Here is a 24248-nt window from a genome sequence, read left to right as displayed (position 1 = left end):
GTTTTATTAAAAAAATATAAAAAAAAGTCATGCAGTAACTTGAATAGGCCTACGTGAATACTTAATTCACTGACGCGTTACTAAAAATTGATCAGTATATCTATTCATTTTTTGTTAAAGTAATGAAATGTTTGTGCACATAGTAATTCGGGTGCTCAAATTAAACACAAAGTACATTGAAACTGTACTAAAAATATTTTTGTTTATGAACCGTACCCGCGGTATTGTCAGCAAATACTCCCCGAAATCGTTTTAAAACAGCTTAAAATGCTGAGATCGCGATCGTCGGAGCGCCAGAGGTCCTGGAAACCCACCGGGGCTCCGGCGGCCCCTCCCCCGCCCTTCTAGCCAACTGGTGTAGTCGCGCATTCAAAATCTCTCAAGTTGGTAACTATGCTGAATATGCGGTTCCTGCTTGGCACACAAGCCTAACTGAACAGCAACATAATGCAATTGAACGTATACAAAAAAGAGGTTGTAAAATCAGGTCCATGGTTATATCTTCGAATGTGTTCTGATTTTGTACAATTATTGTCTCAATTGAGCCTTTGGCTGGCATGTACAATTTTGATGTCTTTCTGAATAAATATACCTTGAATAATAATAATAATAATAATAATAATAATAATAATAATAATAATAATAATAATATTTTTTTTAAATGAAATTTCCATTTTTTTGTTCCAGGCCCTCATTTTGGGTTACTCACTCTCTATTTCACTTAGTGCGCACCATACCTAATTATTTGGCGTCCCATACTCGATTTGTTTAACTTTTTCGTTGGTGGCGCTGTCCAGAATTAGAAAAATAATTTAAAAAAATAAGAGACTTATGGCAAGTTTATGGCGGAGGGTACGCTAACTCGCCAAACAATTAAAATGTTATTATTGTTCAAAAATCACCATTATTTTTTGCTGTCGATGGGGTAGTAGCGCCACCTACACTCGGACGGATGGACAGACAGACAGGTGTGACTCTCTTCGAAGCAACGTTGTTGTATTCTTTTCGTACGAGCCAAAATAGATTATACAACAGTAATCACTCAAAATCATTATCATTTGATCATAATCAACGTCAACACCGCCGCCGTCGTGAACATCATCATCATCATTTGTAAACCTGTGGCGAATCACTACTGTATATAAGGCCTAAAAACTCCCCAAAACAATTAAAAATGAAACAACTGTTATACAAATTTTGTTTTTATTAAATTATATTCGACAAAAGACTTAAATAGGTTTTTATTCTAAAGTTTTATTATACACCTTAACATGCAAATAAATCAGCTATAATATACAGTACATACATACAATTTAAGTATAAAATGTCAAAACGTCTATTATATTTGAACTTTGATTGCACTCTACCCATCATCCAGGTGTAAAAGCTAATTTGCATAACTTCATGAAACTGGAAGGAACTGCTTGTCATGACATACTAACAAAGTTATTGAATGATATACCATTTAACTTTATTCTGGTAATTTGGATAACTTTGGTATTTTTAGAATAACATTTTGATGCAGTATTCTTAAGTTTTCTGCTTGGCCCTGAAATACATACTGAGATTTCTATGCATTACTTTAATGATTAAAAAAAAACAAAAGAAAAACAAAAAAAAAAACAAAAAAAAAAACGCAGATTTAAATATTTTAAAATAGCTGCAATAGAACTTGAAATATTTACTGTCTTGACACGAAAGCATTTGAATATACTCTGCTATCAATTCTGTATTTTATTCTAACAGGATTTGATCATTTAAGAGCACAGAAATTATTATCATAAAAACATACATTATGGTAAATTCGTACTGGAAAGGTCGGTCCTCGCTCAAATTTTATGACAAACTTTTGTGATATGCTCATATTTGGGCATGATGTCATATTACACCCAAATATGAGCATATCACAGTTGTTTGTCATATAAAATTGGTATGTGGACAAAGCCTTACATTTTTTCCAAGTACAATATAATTAAAACAACGCCCTCTAGAAAATCCCAAATTTCTACATTCAATATTTTCGAAAAATATCTATAAATGGTCCAAAAAACAGTTTGTTACTCAATTCAAATGTCTAATTTAAGAATGAATGAAAATGTATATTATTGCATTCACAATAAGCCCCGCCCCTTGAATACTGCTACTAAATGCACATGCTTGCGTATGTTTCAACCATGGAGGAACTAATTCCTCCATATGTTTCAACACTATCGTTTTGTGGCAACAATATCAATATATGGGGCGGGGCTTAGCAGAAGGGATATTAACAAAGATACTAGAAACACATGATCCACACAAAAGAAGTGTTCCACCGAAATGCATGGTGGGAATACAAACGATGGAACGCCCTTTACAGCTGGATCTAAAAAAACTTCAACCAAACTGTCGTTACCAAGTCGTCGCGTATTTTATTGTAATTCTAAATTTAAAAAATTTACACAATTGTACAATTAGTACAATTGTACCCAGACAGTGACAACGGTGAATACATAATTCCTTGGCGGAGGTAGAAATCGTTGCTATTATCCAATTAAAACACACAATTAAGCTTATGGATCAACAATATAGCGCAAAATCGTATGGTCGGACGCACTCTAGTGATAAAGTTTTCCTCCATTAGTGGAAAAAGAAGGGCGCCGTATGCGTCTGGATATACTTAGCAACAGAAGTGCGCCCTGTACGTCGGGCACAAAGTATAGAAAACTTGCATGGTTAAAAAGAAGGGCGCCGCCTACGTCGGGCACGATTTCCGCCTCATTTTTACTATTCGAGTGCTTTATCTTGTGTTTCTAGTATCTTTGATACTGTATTAACATAACATTCTGCATGTTGCACAATAACAGCAATGGACTTGCGCAGCAATTCATGTATGTATGCTATTCTGTGTAATTATAATGTATGATAACTATTTGTTCAACATTTGGTCCATCAATTACCCAGTACGCTAAAATTGGCAAATACTACTTGCTAACAATGCATGGCCATTAAAAAGAAAGGCTGTGTATGTAGAACTTAAAGGCTGTACAGTATATATAATAATTGACCCTTCCGGAATGTCAATCAAACTAAACTGACCAATATACGTGCATGTCTAACAAGCGTGTATTTACGTAAGTTTTAATACTGTTGGGACCTTAGCAACAACATCCAAAGGACGGGGCTTAGGGGAATTCCTCCATGGTATACATGATAAAGCACGATTTCCATACAATCGCTATGCACTATCACTGACAGCTTTCAGTGATGCTGATTGGTCGATCAAACCGGGGAGCACTCCCGACTGCATCGGGGACTGCCACGCAGTACAACGATTGCACTTGAAACGCTGTAGCGATTTTAAGGAAACCAGGCTTAACCAATATTGGTACAACAAATTTACTCTCTTTTAAAGACTGGCATACAAGTAACCATATATAATAAATTTTACAAATAAAGTAGTGTTAATATTCACTATATATTCACTATATATAATTCAGGGATTAATATATACTTTTTACTTTGTTTTGTAATCGATAATACTTTTAACAAACAATTTAATGACAGGTTTACTGAATATCTAAGGAGAGCGCAGGCCTTTTATTCCATTCAAAGGAGAGGAGCTGTAGCTTGTGCAGCTAATGAATGCTTTCCAATCCCTAAAGCATTGTCCACACTATTATGTGACAAAGTTGTGTGATGTGCCTATATATGGGCATGATGTGCCTATATATGGGTATGATGTGCCCATATATGGGTGTGATGTGCCTATATATGGGTATGATGTGCCTATATATGGGTATGTCATATTACAACAAAATATGGGCATATTACATTTATTTGTCACATAAAATTTGATAGTTTGTACAGAGCTTAATTTCAGAATAAATTCCTTACATTTAAAAACAAATATAAACCTTAAAAACACTACCAAGTTTGTGACAAATTTATGTAAATTATCATATATGGGCAGGATGATGTCATATCACATCCCATATATGAAGAGGATGATGTAACATCATATCATATACTGTATGGTCAAACCTTTGGATTTGTCACATACACATTGATAGTGTTAATAGCCCTTAAGCCTTTTGATGCAACTTTCAAACTCAAATGTAGAATAACTTTTAGTAAAACTTAGTTTTCTGCTGAGATATTGCAGGGTTCCCCTTCAATATCTTGGAACGTTTTATATGGATTTGCTTTCACAAACCATGTTACAACTTGTTTACTAACTGTACTACTTTCCTGTGTGAAAAGGGTATTAGTTTTTAGCCTCGCTTAAAACATTCAAAACATATTTGTTTGGTTTTATGTCTGTCCTTGCTAAGAAACAAAACTTTTGCATATGTAAAGCACTGTGATACCTTATTGTAGAGGTAAGAGTGTATTAATTAGTATTATATATCAGAACATTATACTGTATGTGGTCACAAACAGTTGAATGAAAATAAAAGGAAAACGTTTCTATGAAGGTTTAAACCACATCAGGATAGTGGTAGGGATCAAATGGAAAATCCACATTGGACAATCATGGACCCCCTTGTCAGAATCAATGACAAGTTCATCAGACTAAAATATTAGTTTGCCAAACTAAAGTTATTATGATTGCCAATGCCTAATATTGTGGTCTAAAAACACACTTTTGGGCCATCCTAAACCTTGATACCTCCCTCAATGAAAACAACCAGGGACATTATTTTAGGACCCTGACTGAGGCTCTAGAGGGTCCTTTGGTTTGGACCCCCTATGGGGCTAGTTGAAACCCCTCTTGGCAAATTTCTGGAGCCATTACTCTCGGCTGATCTATTTATAAACAAATTATTATTTACACTCAATAATTATCACTAATATCATCTTCTACAATAGCTAGAGGAGGAAGGCTTTTTGATTGTAATGAGCAATCGTATTCATCATCTAAATTGTCGTACTGTGAGATTAACGTCGACCTACTTGCCTTGAAGTCATCTCCAAACTTCGACAGATTTGATGTCTCCCATGGCACGACTGGGAAGTTCATATACAAGCTTTCTTCTGGTGAGGAGTTAGTATACAGATAACCGCGTCCCATCAAATCTCTCTGCTGGTTCTCCATCCTGGGCTTTGATGCAGCAATGTGGAAAACATCCTCTTCTGTTGGTGATGTAGGTGATGTTGCTGGTGAGGAATATGCACTCATTTTAGCCGCTACTGACTTCATTTTCGCAGAGTTCTGCTCGTAAGCTGTCATTGTTGGGCTTTTCTTTTTGAAGGAACCCAGTTTGACAGGATGCCTCACCTGCTCTGTAAAATTTGAAAACAACTTAGGAGAGGCAGCATCGCCCTTGGAATTATTGCAGCTTATGTTCAGCGAGCTGATACCTGGAGAGACTGTACCATCCATACAGCCGTTAGAGTTCCTGTAACTAAATACAGTATCAGAGGTATTTGGTGTAGGAGGTGGTGTAAATGGCATTATCGTGGCCATTTGTGGTCCAGGAAATTCTGATTTGGCAAACTCTGTTTGTACCTCTTCCACCTCATGGCTATGCCTGGAATTGATTTTTTCAAGTCTTTCTTTTAAACTTAAACCCAGAGACATTTCATCCACTTTATTACTCTGGCCATCAACCCTAGTCCGTGATTCCTCACTGTTATATCTGTGGTCCCTTTTTCTTTCTGTAGGCGAAATATTTATACCCTGTGTATTTACATTGTTTTCACATTCATTCCCAAATTCCTGCAGTACATCAAAATCTGGGGACAGTGCCTGAGAATGGTATTTTTCACGCAAGTTATCGTACTCCGATAATACAGTTTCTAAGCTGTAACGATTTTTGCGTGGGGAAGATAAAAATCCTTCAAAAGCATCTGTTTGCTGCGATACCAATGGAGAGAGTTTTCGAGGTCTCATTACAACGCCCTCATGTGTCTGTAAGTTCTCAGGCTTTGCTACCAGTTTTCTTGTATCTACAGGTGATAGTATTGGTTTCCTTTTAACTGGATGATCATTTGATTCATTTAACATTTCATGGCCTGAGTTCCTGTCCCCCGATTTCCTCTCTCTTTCTGCTCTTTTTGGTGAGACAGCATGCTTTAACTTTTGAAGTACCGAGGGGCGTCTTTGTTCCGATTCACTTTCTGCTGTCATCACCTCCTGACAAACAGAATTTTCTATATTTACACTTGAAGATATTTGGTCACTTGTGGTGTTTTGAGATAAAGACACCCTAGGTGCCGGCACAGGCCTTTGACTAGGCTTTGGTGGAGGTACTGGTCTAGTTCTTGATTTCACATCTAATGGTGTGTCTGTCATATTTTTTGGGGCAACATCAACTGACCTTGGCGGTCGTTGAGGGGAATGGATTTCCGCGGGTAAAGATTTTTGGAAATCAAGTTTGCGATCATACGATTGATCCAGAATTGGATCGGTATGAGCTCTTGTCCTTACAGTTGGTTGCATTGCCATATCTCTTGGAGTGGCAAGAGGGGTTAAAGGCGATCCTTTGTTTGAGGTATCTGGTGTGTTCACCCCTTCGTCAATCCACATAGGACTTGACATCCTGCTATCAACATCGTGCCAATGCATGGCTTCTTGTTCAGGATCATGACTGTCATCAAGAACATGTTTCTGACCAGTTGCAGTCAAAAATTCTTTTGTGGCAGCTGCAATGGCAGCTGATGTAACAGTGTCTCCATCATCAAAGTACGAGTCATTTGAGGAACAGCGTTTTAGACCAGTATCTTCAACACAGGAAATGGATGATCTCCTACGTGGCAGTCTTGCTGACTCTGCAAAAATAGAAGCCAATCACACTAAGGTTAGAAAAATGCAGCTAAAAATAATCCACCCGGCTTTAGAAAATTTACAATATATTAATGATATTAGTTTTGTGTATGCTTGATGATAATAATTATAAATCATTCCAATCTTGTACTCTTAATCATATTTTTATAAACAATTATCTCAAGACCTTTTCATAGTTTTAAACATATATCCCTATCTCTTTTTTTTATTCTTGTTCCTCTTTGAATTTTATGTCTGTACAGTTTGTTCTGATCGAATAAATGAATTGAATTGAATATGTTTCAAGTATAAAGAAAATAAGTGAAACTATGGATATCAATGTGCTAATAAGCGCAGTTGAACATCTTGTGCATTCAGTACAAGCAGTGGCATATCTAGGAGTCTTTAAATGAGAGATGACGGGGTACGAAGGTGCAGTGGGGCCCTTGATTATTAGGTGAGGGGGACCTAGCTCACAAAATAAGATATGAGGTGATTTTTAACTACTGTACTTGAGCATGTTTTGCTTTGGACAATTTTAATGAGGGAGGGGAGAACTGGGGGCCCCAAATGTTTTTAAGACAGGTGAGCAGCAGTGTGAAAATGAGTGAAGTTAGCTAACACTGTGAGAATGGATAAAGTTAGCTATAGTGCGAGTTTTAGTGAAGTTGGCACACACTGTAACGTTAACACAAATTTAGCCAATGATGAGAATGGGTGCTGCAAATTTTGTGATATTGGGTGAGTTATAGTGAGAATGGGTCTACTTGTTCAACAATTTGCAGATCAAAACTACAACTATAAATTACCTGGATGTTTTGAACGGTCAAAGGACACTGTAATAGTTTTAGCATCCATCATCGTTAGACTCTCTACACTACGAACAGACCGCAGACTGCCTTGTTTTCCCTTCATCACATAGGATGTCCTTTCTTCCAAATTCTCTGCCGGTGACTTTTGTTTACCGTCCTTTTGCTTGAAGCTAAAAAAATCTCTCCAAGTTCCCGATTTTTTGGATTTGCTTCCTGAAGGTCGTCGACCCCTATGTATAGGAAAGTAACTTTGAAATTTGAACCTTAATCTTGCATCTGTATTACATTGTATTATAAAAAAACAGCTCTTCATAAAATTTATCAGTCTCATAGTAAATAACAATTAATGTATTTACTAAAACAATATAATACTGTACTGATTATTATTATAGTGCATTGGTATGGCATACAGTTTCAATGTTGGTTAAAGTTTTGGTTTTAGTAATGTAAATCTTATTAAGAACTGAAAATTAAACCATCTCAAAAACATTGCATACCATTTAAGAAGCACTTGGTGCAAAAATCTGGTTGCTCAATTCATAACCATTATGATTTTAAAAATGGACAATTTTTAACTAATTTTAAAAATGAATATTATCAAATTTTGGAGGGGTTTTCCACAATATAAAATTTTATTTGACAAAAACATGTGACATGAATTAATATGGTCATGATGACATCACAACATAACATTATATAGTCACGTTAGGACTATATTGGGCATACAACAGTTTTTGTGTCAATGAAAATTTGATATTCTGGACAGCTTAACATACATCAAACAACTTGACTTCAACCTTTCCGTGCTTGGATGTCATTTATTTGTGAATTAATATACTTCAAATATATCTACTCCTTGATTTTAACAAGGAAGTGACTCTATAAATATTTAAATTTCGTGACTTACTTTTGTTTAAATATGTATAATATATTATTTTAGTTTTTTATAAAAACATCATAAATTTAGACAAATATTCAACTATATTACCAGGTTAATGGTAAATGACACTTTTATTCAATATAAACAAAACTTGCACAAAAATGTTAGCATTTTCTTTTCATATTGCATTCAAATATAAATAGCTTTGTTTCTATTTTCAATTATTTGAAGGCTTTATATTGTTTTTAAGTTGCTTATACTGTACTAATCTTTATTTGCACAGTTTTATAAATAAAACATACTGAATACACAAGATGTTAAGACATAACACAAAACAGACACAAAAACAATACAGACAAAAAGACATTGCTAAAGTGGTGTTATAAAGCTAACAATCATAATATTGATTTCTATTGTAATTTTATACAGCATGAGATGTAGAGAATAAATACAAAGTATGATATGAAACTATACAGTGACGGATTCAAGAGGAAACCCAACTGGCCCAGTATGGTCTGCCGACCCCCCCCCCCCCCCACCTCTAAATTTTTTTCAATTGTACAAAAAATGGGGAAAAAAAGAATACTATTTCGAAATTTAGGTCTAATAGTGCCACTTCCAGCCATCTACAGGTGATATAATCATAAATTTTCTTGACTCAGCTCCACCATGGTTGGGTCTGAGGTGGTTTAACCCTCTCCATTTGTGAAAGCCCCTCCATTTCAGATTCCAGGATCCGTTACTGCAAATCTTGCAATAAAGTTGTTGCATATACTACAATTATTAGTGAGTTAATGCCACAGACAGCAAATATATATATACTTATGGGAAAGCAGCAGTACAACAGATATACAGAAATATTAGAGTGTTTGCATACTTTATATATATACATTTTTTTACCATATTTATGTGCTATACAAGTTTTTTTTTTATTTTCAAGAGAGTATACTACAGACTGTGAAGCAACACACAACCACATTTATATAATATGCCAGCTAACTGATATAAAGCACTGCTTGATGGGAACTTAGCACACATAAACAGATTGTACATATGAATGTATATGAAGCATACCATCCCAAAACCAGCATACTGTCACTAATAATAAGCTGAGTATATCAGCATAAAAATGTGGCAGCTTCTATGCTTAAGTACAGAGAGCAGTCAGTAATACTTTTATTTACTCATAACTTTGGCAATAGTGAATCAATGCCAGTAAATGACCCATCATTTTAAAGCTTATAATGTGGAGAAAATGAATATATTTAAAAGTCAATTTCATTTATTGAGTAACTGATGCTGGTTTTGGGATGGCAAGCCTCATGGTACATGCAGAAGTGGAAAAGCAATTTACAGAGGAGTACAAGACACATATTGTATATATATATATATATACACAAAACAGTGGGATGAAAAAGTAAACAAACTAAATAATTTGCAAGAGAACGGTACACATGTTAATATGAAATCTACAGCTTTTACCTATTATTAAAAATGTGCAATTTTTTACAATAACACACAGGCAAAGCATGCATATGAGGTATTCAACAGGTATAAATCTATCAAGGTTTGAATTTTCATTTCAGTGGCATATCTTCTAGGGTGTGCACACACCCCCTTGATCAAAACATATGTGAATTTCCCCTCCACGGTCACCTTCGCGTTTTCCCCCCTCCCACCCCATTACAATACTCCTACATACGCCAGTGCTTCATTTTTATCATCTTTATCAGCCAACATCACTGTCATCATCAACAACAACTCAATGTCATCAATATCATCAATAATTATTTTTATCACATCATTCTCATCATAATCATTAGTTCTAATATGTGATTGGTTAGACTAACAATGCATAGACTCTCATCTATATCCAGACACACTCCCTAACAATTAAAAGTTGCTGAATCACAGATCTAGGATGTAAACAATAGTGACTGCCGCTATGAAAAAACAATAATAGCATTTTTAGAAATGTGTGGGGCATGTAATCTTACGGGACATCAATGACTGTATGAAATTCCTGTAGGGCGCTAGGTCCGCCGCCAACCTCGATGTATTTTTTCTCTTTTTCTGGTTCCACATTCTGACAGCGAGCTTGTGCTTCTTCCAGTGATAACAGCTTGGTCGGGACACCGACAATAACAGACTTGGGTCGTTGCATCTGTTGCTTAGCAACAGCAAGACCTAAAAGATTGGATGATTTTCTTTGTTTTAATATTACATGACAGGCACTTCAGGTGGTTTCAGCAAGCTTATTCTGGTTATGTATATGAGCAAAGATGAAATCTTTTCTGCACTTTTATGACTTGAATAGTCCAAATAATTTGAATTTACTGGACAACTCAGGATGAATAAATCAAAAAAAATAAATAAAGAAAGAAAAAGAATTCTACCCTGGTGTTCACAATATAACAGATTGTGCCTGTTGAGTATGCAATCATAATAAATAGCTGCCAATTTTCCTTGGCATCCATAAAAAAACTATATTCATTAAAGCTCACAAGAGAGTAAACAGCTTCATAAACTGGTATTTGCAGCCCTTATAGCCCTTTACGAAGCACATCCCATGTGTGAGGGGTTTCAACAGCTTCGCAAAGGTTGTTCACCGGTTGTTTGGAAAAAATCAACTTCACAAACTGTTAATTTTACATAATTGTGAAAACTGTTATCTCTATTGTACAGAGATAGTCATGAATTTGTGTTACATTGTAGCCTCACCCGGTACGTCAGGGAAGAGTTTATTATTAAAGATAAGATCCATGTTACGAATTAAGTACTCGACAACGACAGCCTGCACACGAATTTCCATGAATGCTGCTGCTCCGGATTCAATTTCTCTTGACCTAGGGAAGGAAAGACAAAATTGTATCAGTTTTTAAATACATTTCTTCCTGTGTGCTCGCTATGACAAAGTTATAAGTACAGTAGTTTCGTGCAGCAGGAAGGGTTTGTTTTCCCAGCCTTCAGGTCGTGGTTTCCATACCTCGCTGTGCATTTCGCTTGTGTCCCTGAGCAAGGTACTGCATTGTTCCTCCTCCACCCATGTGTATAAGTGAGTACCTGGTAGGGTTGAATGCCAAATGTGGTGATTGGAATGCAATATTATGGAATACTCCCTAGGAAGCTGAGTTTGTGTTGAATCCAGTGACTGGGTAAAGTGAAGTGCATAAAGCCAATAGCATTATGCGATATAAAGGTCCACAATTTATTATTGTTGTTATTATTATTATTATTATTATTGTTCTTCATTTGCCACAAGTTTTTAAAGAGCGCCATCTAGAAGAATTATTCTTCTGAGTCAAAGATCTTATAATTACAAGATAGCGTTCTGCATGCAAATTCTGTAACAACGCAGTGTAGGATGCCCTCCCGCAATTACAATTACTTTTGAACTTTGACATTAATGATCTACGTGCAAATTCTTGAACAATCACCATGGCAACAACCAGGACGCCTTCTCTCAATTACAATTACTTTTTAAGCTTCTTTTTACTGAACATACGCTTCTATTTGTTACATGTACAATCGCAGACAACACTATCTTGTAATTATAAGATCTTTGTTCTGAGTGAACAAAACACACACCTAAGTAAATTTGGAGCCCACACTATTGCCAGGTTTTTTGTGTTCATGCCTGTTCGGTCCTCCTTTTCAGCCATCTTTGCTAGATGTTTAATAAGATATTCTAAGGTACGATAATGTGGTGGTGGAAGTTGCTGGACGGTGTCATGAATATGCATGAGGCGATTCTCTTCATCAGCTACTGCAATCTGAAATTATATTATGTTTCAGCATTAAAACATGAATATTCTTTAGTCTAGTAGAGACTATATGAATATTCAAGTTTTAATGCTGAAACATGAATAGTCTTCATTAGTCTAGTAGAGATAGAAACAATGAAAAGTGACAACGCATCAACACAGCTGGAAATGACTGCACAGGAAATGGTGTGTTGCGAGAGAAATCATCAAATCATTATACATTAAATAAAAATAGAATGGGTTAACATCAACAACCAAATACACTTTTTTAAACATACTTTGGGTTTCAAGTCTGTACAATGCTCAAACTTACCGCAAAGCGATCGTAAAGTTGATAAGTAAGTAATGGGTTTGGCAATTCCCTAAAGTACAATTTACAAACAGCTGTTACACAGTGAATATCCTTGCAAAACTCATTTAGATTTGGAGTCTGCTCGCTGTCAAAGTCATCTCGTAACCGATGTATGTTCGAGGCGACTCCAGACAGACGGTAGATGCCATCCACAATGCCATACTCCTCAATGAACTCAGTGCACGCTTTCACCATTTCTGGAACTAAAACAGAACAATTTCTTGAACTTTTATAAATTTTATTAATACTTTTGTACACATAATTCAGACATGAAAGACTAACGGTCTGTGACTAATTAGGGTTGACCAAATACAAGTACTAGTGAACTAGTATTTTGATAGGAGTTTAACAAAATCTTACACTGAGTGCTATGAAATAATGCATGCATGATTCACCTTTACAACCAATAAAGAATATAAAATTGGAATAGGACTCCCAATTATATCTGTGTGCAGCTCAAATTTAATTCTCTGAAAAGAGGTACTGCACTGTACTGTTTTATTTCAGCAAGGTTTGGTTGACTTCTTACCTAAAACTAGTGAATTTTCTAGAGGTACAACTACCACAATAGAAGCAATACTTCCATTCAATGGTAAAGTATGTGCTATCATTTATTTCATAATCATGGAAGATAAATGAACAACTGAGGTTCTGTACACACTATCAAATTTTGTGTGACAATTAAAATGTGATATGCCCATATTTGGGTACAATATGACATATCATGCCCATATATGGGCACATCGCACAAACTTGTCACTATCAAATTTTATATGACAAATAAACTGTGATATGTCCGTTTTGGGTACAATATGACATATCATGTCCATATATGGGCACATCACGCAAACTTGTCACTATCAAATTTTATATGACAAATAAAATATGATATGCCCATATTTGTATATATGACATCTCATGTCCATATATGGGCACATCACACAAACTTGTCACATTAAATTTGATAGGGTGGACATATTGTAGAACCTACCATCTTGAGCCGTATTTAGAAGATGCTCCCCTAGGTCACACCCAAATACTCGCTCTCTGAGAATCCCACGCTGCTTTAGACCACCTTTCGTAGGTCGTTGAACCAAAAAAGATCTGAGGAATGTTATTAGTTTTCCATGTCGTCGCAATACTACAAGAAACAAATAATCGTCATCATACAGCAAAATTATAATGTAATGTTGCCTATACACAACACATACAGACGGTTCATCATGACAAGACAAGATACAAAAAATCGTCATCAAGATTAGGGAGAATATGAAACAAATCAATTGACACAGAATAATAATAATAATAAAATTATAATTCAGAAGACCTCGTGTCCCTATCTTCACTTGCTGTGTTGATGAGATTCCCTCAAATGATCTGGATCTATTTCGTTTACTTGGTTCTACCTTACTTCCTCTGAGCTTACTCTTCTGACTACATTTTACCATACTTATCTTCTCTGTACTCTCTCTGGTATTAGTCTTCCAATCCTCAAACCACAACTTCATTTGAGTGCATATCTCGATAGCAATATCCAATGAACATTTTCTTTTAAGATTGCATGGAAACAGTAAGCCTAACAATCACTGCTACTTTGAGTCATTAAAGGTTGAAGGATTAAACAAATGAAAAATAAAATATAAACAAAACAAGCCTTTCACTAATACGAAATAAAAAAAACTTATCCAAGACCAACTGACAGGGTAGAGTAACAGCACCAGTTAAAGAGAGAACGCTCTATCCTCTATCCACAACCAACGGAAAAAATGAAAATAAATTCTCACTATAAAATTATAATCATATTGGATACTGTTATGGATCATTGGTATTAGAATGTAGTTTCCAAATTGAATTACTGATCCTTTTGTTTTGTATTTAGAATGGAATAATAGAAGACAACTATCTGACACACATTAAAAATAGAAAATAAATTTTGTATCCAGTTTGCCAGCTGGTGGTAATAAAAAGACTGTATATCATTATATTCACAATGACATAAGAAATATATAATAGCAATTCATCAATGGACTGACAAGAACAAATAAAACAATACTGAATATAACAAACCCACATAAATTGGAGAGTAATATAACTGAAATACAAGTGAAGAATAATAAATATTACTATGCACATGTAAGCTTTTTGCATTACAGTATATGACATAAATTTGACATTAAATTGGCTCTTGTAGCAAATTCAAGAAGAATATTCTTAGGGTGCATTCGGGCTAGTTTTTTGTGGAGTCTAACACCGTATAAATCCGGTAACGTCCATTTCCAGTTCTCGCCCGAACGGGTATTAAACCGTTTGCTGATATCCGCTGATAATCCAAACGCTGCAAATTGCAGTGTTTTCTAGGAGCAAATGCAGCATGCTTAAGCAGCAGGGAGCATTATTTATCACTTAATCCCTTTTTGATTGCTCTTTAAATTTTCATGGTCCCTGCTTCTTTTACAGTTTAATTCCCAAAAACAAAATTGAAAAGCTCGAATAAATTATTTCAGCGGAGGGCTAGCCTAGAATCCAGATTGTTACCTTACTACATACGTCTGCTGCATGCACGCGTGATCGTGGCACCACTGCTTATCCGTTTGACAATGGTAGTAATTTGCTGTTTTAAACTACTGTACCATTGCCAAACGAATGATAGTTTATTCTGGTTTATACGCCCAAAATACAATCTGCGATTTATTGGGAGTTTCCTATGTAGGTCATTTCATTACTTGCTTTTGAGAAAACATTATGCAGTGTACCAATGCCAATGTCCATTTCTTAATTAAAATGTGGGGTGACGCAACGGTCCAGGGAAACTTGATAAAACTCATCATTTGCATAATACCTTAGGTCTTACGTCTGAGGTTAATGGTTTTTTGAAAGCCGAATTCTGCACGAACCGGTAGACCACCCACGGATACAATACAATACTGGTAAGAACCCTATGTAAATTTTTTCCGTTCTCACCCAAATACACCCTTATATACATACCTACATAGAAAGGGATTCATATTGACCATTAATGTTTAATGATAAAAGGGGTGTAGGCTATAGCCTGTGGGGTGCTAAATGGCCTGGGGGGTGCTAAATGTGTTGGGGGGGGGGGGGGGAATAAAAATCTAGAATGCGGAAATCCTTATTCCTAACTTATTGGTCATTTTTAGTATTTAACACACTTACAGTGGAATTAATGTGCCACCATGGACTGGGGATGCGCCCACACCCCCTGCACCCCACCCAGCTTACGTTCATGATGATAGTAACAATTACAATGACAATGACGATGATCATGTTGGTGGTTGTTGTGGCAATGAGATTATAATTATGATTCTGAAGATTTTTTTTCTTTTGCTGATGTTAAGATAATACTGGTTGTGATGATGATTGCTGCTGATGATAATGATAATGATAAGATGATGAAGACAATGATGATTATTTATCGACTTGTTTATTTCACTCAAAAAAATAATTTAATACAGTATTCTGAAAATAATATTAACTTCATACTAATTAGTCTATGAAAAAACAATTCAAAAAAATTTAAAATAAATTTACAATCTTTAAAAGAAGATAGAAATGCACATAATACAAAATTCAGTTAACAAACAGAAATAATGATGTAACACACATAAATGCATAATGTCACAACACAAATGAATTACATACAAAGTTGCATTATAAATACACATAAAATTATGTGTCATACACATTCCAATGCATGATGTAATACACATAAATGCATGATGCATGATGCAAATACACACCAATTCTGATGCAATTTAGTTAACTACCTTGGTTTCCTGGAAGAAGCACATCAAAAGCAGAAGAAAAATTCAAAACGTTCACGAAGCGAATCATTTATAAATCAATAAATACAATACTGACTCGGGCATAAAATCCACCCCAATGTCAATGCTAAAATGCGATATCATCATGACTATATATGGGCGAATCATACAATTTCATTATAGAAAATATTGTGTGGATAGACCATTACAGTACCGGAGAAAACCAATAAAAATATTAAGCTGCATACAAGATGATTTTGTAATTGAGATTTAGATGGGCTTATACCCGAGAAGATTTGTGTTAACTGTATACATAACATGGCTTATACTCGAGTCAATATTTTACATGAATAAAAACAAATAATAAACAAAGTTGATCAGAAAAAAAATAAATGCTTCAAAATACTACATGTTCAACACTCTTGAAAACGCTGAAGAGAAAGTAAAATTGGTGATAATGGTAACATCAGGTGAGAACGGAAACAAGTAAGACAAACGGGGAATGGAAACACTGACAAGATAAAGCACAGACACTCAGGTAGTGGAGAGGTGAGCCAACAAGAGTACTCACCACAAGGACCTAATATAGAGATACACTGATATTTCCTTTTACTGCCAATAAGAAGCAGAAAATAGTGCTAATGAAGACGGCATGATAAGTACTACTGGAGGCCTACTACCAAACAATATTAGTAGGCCTATTCTTCCATTAATTACAGAAACTGCAAATTCTAGACATCATCAATCATCTTTTTATGAATTTTAAGAGTGAAAGATCGATTTAATTTCTTTAATTTTAATTTTTGTAATGGACAATAAAAAAGCAATGGCTCTCAAGGAGAATGATAGGTGGTAAATTAAGTGTAGTTCATTTCGTTCAGCAAATAATCAGAGGAACCCCTGTGTATAGGCTATAGTGTACTAAAAGTAAAGTATCTTATGAATTCCTTAAGCAATAATTAAGATTTGTAGAATTAGTGGTAACTGATAAAGACTAGGAAACAAGTTTCTATATACTAAAATTTCTATTGAAACATTTGTTCAACACATGTATCTATTGTAAATTCACCCCCTTAAGCAGCTGTATCTGGTGGTATTAATTGGCAGAATCAGAAGAGGCCATTGAGGAATGCTGTGCCCAATATTTGACTGTTAAGATGGCATTAGTAAACATGAATTTATTTTTGAGTCAACATACATCCTTTTTGTGCAATGAAAATGCAACCATCCCAAGCTATACATACTGTGATTGGCTGAGATGCAGTACAAAACCGCATTTACATTGTGTAAAGTTCTCTCCACATTATCAGGTTTTATGTAACAAATACCTGGGTTTTGCATATCCATAGACAAGTCACAGATATACCTTGCATAAAATTTGATAGTGTAAACAGAGCTTGAGTGTGTGAATGCCACTCTTAAGGCCTGTCCTCATTATCAAATTTTAATTAACGAAAACATGTAACATGCCTAAATATGGTCACGATGACATCACATCATGACCATATATAGACACATCATGACCAAATATGGGCATACAACAGTTTTTTTGTCAATTAAAATTTGATAGTATGGACAAAGCCTAATGCAATGGCTGAATCTGGACACAAAACAACACACTGAACACATTGCACACATGTATCTTGTGTTTACCATAATACCATACCATTTTCATCCTACATTACAACCAAAGTCCATGAAGGCAATGGTGGGGGTTGAGCAATAATAGAGGACTACTAACCTGGTTTAGGGGTCTTGGGAATTTTTGATGCAACGGCTGGTGGTACAATGTCTCCTATTAACTCTACACACTGACTGGGAAAAAAGCCTACTTCAAAACCTCGTTTTCCATGCCACCAGAGGGAGTCTTCTGATGGTGGCATATCAATCACAGATACAATGTCGCCAACCTAAAACAAGATAGAAAAATATTAATCTTATTGTCTATTAAATAACCACTATAATTTACACATTTAAAAAAATGTTTTAATATTTATTATGAAGTTTGTATATTGCGAAATGTTTCCAATGTGTTGATGCCAGTCTTTCTAATCATAATAATGATGACATTGGTATTTATATTTGCTTGGATACTTGTTTAAAATTGACCTACTTTCCTTAGGGTGGGACCTCATACTTTCATATCATAATAATGATGATGAGATTATAACAATGACTATGTTGTAGATGGTAACAATGATGATGACTATGATAATGATAATAATTTAATGATAATAATATTGATGATAAGATATAATGATGAACATAATGTGATATTAATACATATGATAATGATGTTATATCAATTAAAATGATGGTGATGATGATGATGATGATGATGATAAAAATTATGATGATGATGATATACTATTGAGAGCACACCAACCTGTAATGTAATCTCATCGGGTGCTTGTGCAATGTATCGCTTGATGACGTGAGCGGCAGCAACAGCGGGTATATTAATCGCAGAATCATCGCCAACAACTAATCGATTGCCATGGTTGTCAATCTGAATATACAAGTGCAAACATGAGTTATCATACATGAATATTTGATAACAGTAATAAAAAAAATAATCCAATTTATTAAAAGAAAAAAAAAATCATACAAGAAAACAACTTGCATGACTTTCTCTAATAATAATATGTGCTATTTATATCTGGAGAAGAAGCCCTCTTCAGTTTGCAAAAGTAATCTCGAAAAGAAGCCCATCCTGAAAGGAAGTCCATGGGCTTCCAATCAAGATAATATGGATTTATTTTGAAATTTTCGAAAAGAAGCCCACCTTGAAAAGAGGCCATTCTTAAAAAAAAAATCAAAAATCCAAGGGTCCTAAAAAACAGTAGCCCAGGGCTTCTATTCAAGGTTTTACGGTATTGCAATGAACATCTGCTCTGCACTTTACCTTAGCTCTGGTCACACTATCTCATTTCATTATAAATTTTAATAGAATTTAATAACTTGATTTTTTAGCATGTCAGTAAGTTTTTTTCAGCAGTAGGAAACTACAGTAGTATATAGCAACTAGCTACTTTTCTCTATACTTTTTTTACTATAGCTACAGTATTTTTGTAGTTTTAGGATGCTATACATGTTTGTAATGTATTTGTAATCTTTCAGTCTATACAGCATTTTTATTAGAATGACTATATACTAGGCAGAGGCTACTATTATACATGTTTAAAACAAATTCCAGATTCTGATTGGGTGTTATTATCTTACTACAATCCATCAAGCAGATTTTGTTTAAGACTGATATAAGAATAGTCACTGCCTAAATTTAAGATGAAAAACATTTAAACTATGGATATTTTGGTAAAGTTAAAATTATAGGACACGACACTATAGCTTACTGTGGCATTTTTCCGATGCAATAGTATATTTTTAAATAATTAGTTTAAGCATTTTTTCATTGTCTATATCAGAGCATCTGCATTTTAAACATTCTGAGGATTCCACTGGCATGTGAAAGAATGTGATAGGTGAGCTATACTCAAATCAGTGTGCAACTCTCAGATAGTCAGAATACACCATACAATGTGAACATAAACAAACAGCAACACATCATTTATTATTTAAATGGAACTTGTGATACAGTATGCAGTGATAAATATTCAATGCAATGTTTCATAGCACAAGTATATTAGATTATACCACACACACACATTGGCTCCACTAACAGTGGCGGCGGCGCGGGAGGGGGAGGGAGAGTGGGTCAAGTCCGTCGTCGGACAGAGTTCTTTGGACAGAGCTCATCAGGCAGTCAGACCTTAAAAAAAAAATTAAAATAAGCCCATACCAAGCCAACATATGTCTGTTACATTCTGAGAGTGCCATTTCTGGTCATCCAGAGGTTGCAATTCTTTAAAAATCTCATTTGGGAGGGGGAACCCCTCTCAAACCCTTCCTTCAGCTCGGGCCTACAAGCTCAAGTCCCCTGTCGGACAGCTTAGCTCCCCACCACCCACCAGAAAATATATCCTAGAGCTGCCACTGTCCAATACCTCCTACTCCAGTTTGCCTAAACTAGCTACACCAGTGGAAACATAAGGAAGAAGGGTCTCAGTCTCTTGCATAATAAGCGTTTTCACTACAGTATTATTACTTGCCTCCCTGAACACAGATAACAATGTGTTTTATCACAAGTAGCAAAATAAAATTAAATGTGTTAAGAAACCTCATTTAACCTGATTGCCTCGATTTGGGTTCCCTTTACTGCCAACTGAGCTTAGAGGAAAGTTGATATACTCCCTTTAATTTTTCCAATTCGAACATGTTTTTTCAAGGTAATGCATTAATAATAAATTAGTTGATGACTTGCATGTCAAAATGGTAAAAAATATACCTTAAACCAATGAGGTAGGCCTACATATATATGTTTTATCACATTCACATAACAGTGATAAAAGGATTCCATACCAAGTGACATTTCATAAAGGAATATTATACAGATCTCCCTCCAATTAAAGACCACTTTTGGGACTGCAGTTTTTATGGTCTTTAGTAGCTTTGGTCTTTAATTAGTAAAATTATTCTTATAAAAATAATAGATAGACATTCATTTGAGGGTGCAGAATGATGGTCTTTAATTAGAGGTAGACATGTATTCATCAAACACACAGGTTATCAACTACTAAACACACTTTTACTAAGTATCATTAAAAAAACTATGTTAAAATAACCACAACTTTTTAATAAGATTTGCAGACGTGAAAAGAAAAACTTGTGCTTTACAGTGTAGAAATACGTTTGCAGATCAGAAGTATTAAAAGGTGAATGGATTTGAATGTGACAGGGAGAAAGACACTGGAGTGAAGAGCAGCAATATCATATCATAATATGCTAATAACTTAAGTACACATGCTTACAATGAAACTATGATCTCCTTTCGGGCTCATCTAAAAATTAAACCAAGAAACAGAACATATAGATGAAGACACACATTATTCTATAGTTTAGTCTATAGTTATTATTTTTCATCCAAAGCTGCTTGTAAATATATACTATAATAAGGAATAATTCAGATTTTATGGGAGGGTGGAGGGTAGAGAGAAGAGGAGGAAAATGGAGAAGACTTTGGGACAGGGAGGGCATAGAGATAAAGATTGAACATGAAGTAGGGGTGAAACCATTATCATATTGAAAAAAAAACTAAAATACAAATGTACTGAGGTATGCAGAATGCTATTATAACATAATATAAATAATAATAAAATGTAAAAAAAATATGGTTTAATAAATGAATTAAAGATTATAAGGATGATCACCCATGTAAACTCACCTCCATCCAATTTAGCACTGGTCCACAGTTGATACGGTCACCCGCTATTTCAGAAAATCTGTTCAGATAATGTGACAACATCGCTTTCACAGCCTTTGGGAAAATATCAAGGTAAGGATTTCATTTAATTCTCATATAAGCTGGCATGTAAGATAAATGCATGTAATAAAAAGAACATTTAAATTGTATATCATTTTAGGTAACATCTGCTCTTTCATGAATTTTTTCACAGTTTTGAGTATTACATAATGTGAAATTTACAATATACCTTAATCACATTAATGTTTAGTGGATATTGTGTGATGGAAATAACATTCATTGCATACATTCATTACATTATATTTTGACATAAGTGGCTCAGAATTGTTGGCAGTAAACCAAAATAATGTAGGTGTCACTGTTCATTTCCTTCTTGAACCATGCACAAACACACATTAAATTTTTATTACATTGGTAGATAATCCCTAATTCTCTTTTGGAAAAAAGGGGAAACATTACGCACATGGGACCAATAGGGTTGCATTCCAACTGAATGAGGAGGTAAATTAGAATAGAGTATCTTAACTAGAATCTCAAGATAAAGGGTGACACTCAGAGGTCAAACATGAACTCTAAAATGCCATCTCATACCATTGCAACACTAAAACACACTCAGTTGCAATTTGTTACTTGGTATTTATATAAGCGCTTTCCTTTAGGTTACAAAGAGCTTTTTTTCACCTGGTATTTGGGTCCACATGCATAAGTGTTACTGCTATATATGGGCAAGTAGGCAATCCCACTAGGTACCCATTTATACTCCCGGGTGGAGAGAAGCAGCGCAGATAAAGTGCCTTGCAAAAAACACAAACTCCGACCTTTAGGTTGAGAAAATAATATGCAATATACGTTGAAAGATGTATTTTCCCCGAAAAGAGACCAAAAAAATCATTAAATCTATTTGGAAATTTAATTTTCACTTCATATTTCTCAATAACAGCCCTCCTACACCTTGTTTTTTATATTGTGTTTTTTTTAGTCAATCTTTTTTATGGAAGGATTGGAACCTGAATTTCATGTGAACCAATGCACAATGACAATAAATCGATCTTGTATTTCCAGGGCAGTACAGTTTGTACACAATAGACCACTAAAAGATGATTCAGAATGTGAATTTTCTATTAATGAATTGGTCAACAATGTAATTTACTAATGCATGCAAAATGTGAGATGTTGAATATATGTAACTTGTGTGTTGTACATATAAAAAAAATCCATGTTAATATTATTGTAATTTAGAATATTACATAATTCTTACATCTCTGTCCTCAGACAGCGCCCTCCCCTTCGGCAACTCCGCTAATTGACTAAACCTCCGGTCATAAATACATCGATGGATCTGTTTGTCTAGAACACGGAAGTCTTCGTAGCATCGTTTCACCAACCACATCTTGTGGATAGAGCTCACTTGCACTGTGTATGGTACATCAAGGTGTGCAGCGCCCCCATTCTGCTGTACAGCTGACGTCTCGTCATAGCTGGAATTGTCATCGAGAATTGCAAGCTTAAAAATAAATAGTTAATATATTAAATGATTGATATTATCAATACAGTTAGAATAATAATTTTGTGAACAATTAATACAATACCATAATACAGAGTATAGCAAAGGTCTCCCTCTATTAAAGACCCCTCCAATTAAAGACCACTTTTCTGTGGTCCCATTTTAACAAAAGTCTTTTATTTTTTATTATTATTCTAATTAGAGACCAAATCTGCTAAACACCATGGAAAACCCGGTCCAAAAAGTGTTTTTTAATTGGGGGGAGACCTATATATCAATTTCAAAAAAAAAAAAATTAATAAATATGAGGAACGACATAATTTCTTGTCTTAACTAATGAATACATATACTGAAGTTTTAAAATACTCAGTTTGCAGTACTGTGTTAACTCCTAAATGCACGGGATGTTAAACTTACAAAAACATATATAAAATCTACATGGAGGTATATCAGACAAATTTATGTTAAATACTTCTCGCAATTTTTAACTGCCAGTTAATTTTTTTTTTAAAGAAATTTAGAATATAAAAAAAATCCACCCTTTTCCACCTTGTTTTTCATTGTTTTGAATTTGTCGTATTTTATGCAACTTTCTAAATTAATCTGGAAAACAATAAACACACAATGCTATTGCATTTAGCGTGCTCGTCCAAAATATAGAAAGTATGAGCAACAAAATAAAAAATATTTTGATGGACAACTATACATTTACCTTTCTTAAATTTGCTCTATTAAAGAAAAACTCCTCTCTTCAATGGACGCTAGGCCACAATTAAAAATTAATCATTTTAAATTTTTGTATGTTTTACAAAATCAATTTCATATATCACAAAGTATTATCATCATATTATTGCACTGGCAGAGTGTAAAATGTTTTTGACTGATCATTATGCTAATTGATCAAAATCAATGATTCACTCAAAGCCTCCGAGGGTCTAGTGTCATAGACTTCTCAGCATTAGCCAGGGCAATTACTTGCCAACTATTTAACATAAATTTGTCTGATATATTTCCACACGTTATGGAGATCTACATCCGAATCGTTTTATTAATTAAAAACATTTGATATTTTTTGTATAACAGTCCTGC

The 24248-nt window shown here is 34.7% G+C and overlaps 1 protein-coding gene across 2 annotated transcripts; it reads right to left on the bottom strand.

Moving 5' to 3' along the window:
- Positions 1 to 2422: 2422 nt before the first annotated feature.
- Positions 2423 to 23153, bottom strand: LOC117111634 (rho GTPase-activating protein 33-like). 2 transcript variants are annotated; one of them, XM_033254590.1, is made up of 12 exons: positions 22914 to 23153; positions 21617 to 21709; positions 21204 to 21233; positions 18722 to 18844; positions 18077 to 18245; positions 13545 to 13694; positions 12515 to 12756; positions 12026 to 12210; positions 11159 to 11283; positions 10435 to 10624; positions 7555 to 7787; positions 2423 to 6750 (listed from the first exon to the last, which is right to left on the bottom strand). In XM_033254590.1, exons 1-12 carry the CDS (start codon positions 23043 to 23045, stop codon positions 4814 to 4816), a joined length of 3609 nt encoding a protein of 1202 aa, XP_033110481.1. In that variant the 5' UTR covers positions 23046 to 23153; the 3' UTR covers positions 2423 to 4813. The 2 variants fall into 2 exon arrangements, with proteins under 2 accessions (XP_033110481.1, XP_033110482.1); XM_033254591.1 differs by lacking the exon at positions 21204 to 21233.
- Between the last annotated feature and the right edge of the window lie 1095 nt (positions 23154 to 24248).

Source organism: Anneissia japonica, unplaced genomic scaffold (genome assembly GCF_011630105.1).
Source record: "Anneissia japonica isolate Jap-2015-1 unplaced genomic scaffold, ASM1163010v1 scaffold287923_len1623670_cov205, whole genome shotgun sequence".
NCBI classification, from domain to species: Eukaryota; Metazoa; Echinodermata; class Crinoidea; order Comatulida; family Comatulidae; genus Anneissia; species Anneissia japonica.
The sequence above is the reverse complement of the archived record's forward strand: the minus strand, read 5'-3'. Positions and strand labels throughout refer to the sequence as shown.

Bases quoted from the DNA above. Each gene is read 5' to 3' on its own strand.
- LOC117111634 (XM_033254590.1), bottom strand. From the start codon at position 23,045: ATGTGGTTGGTGAAACGATGCTACGAAGACTTCCGTGTTCTAGACAAA. The intron at 11,284-12,025 runs GTGTGTGTTTTG...TTCCTTCCCTAG, and splicing joins TGGGCTCCAAATTTACTTAG to GTCAAGAGAAATTGAATCCG. The intron at 10,625-11,158 runs GTGAGGCTACAA...CCAATCTTTTAG, and splicing joins ACTCTTCCCTGACGTACCGG to GTCTTGCTGTTGCTAAGCAA.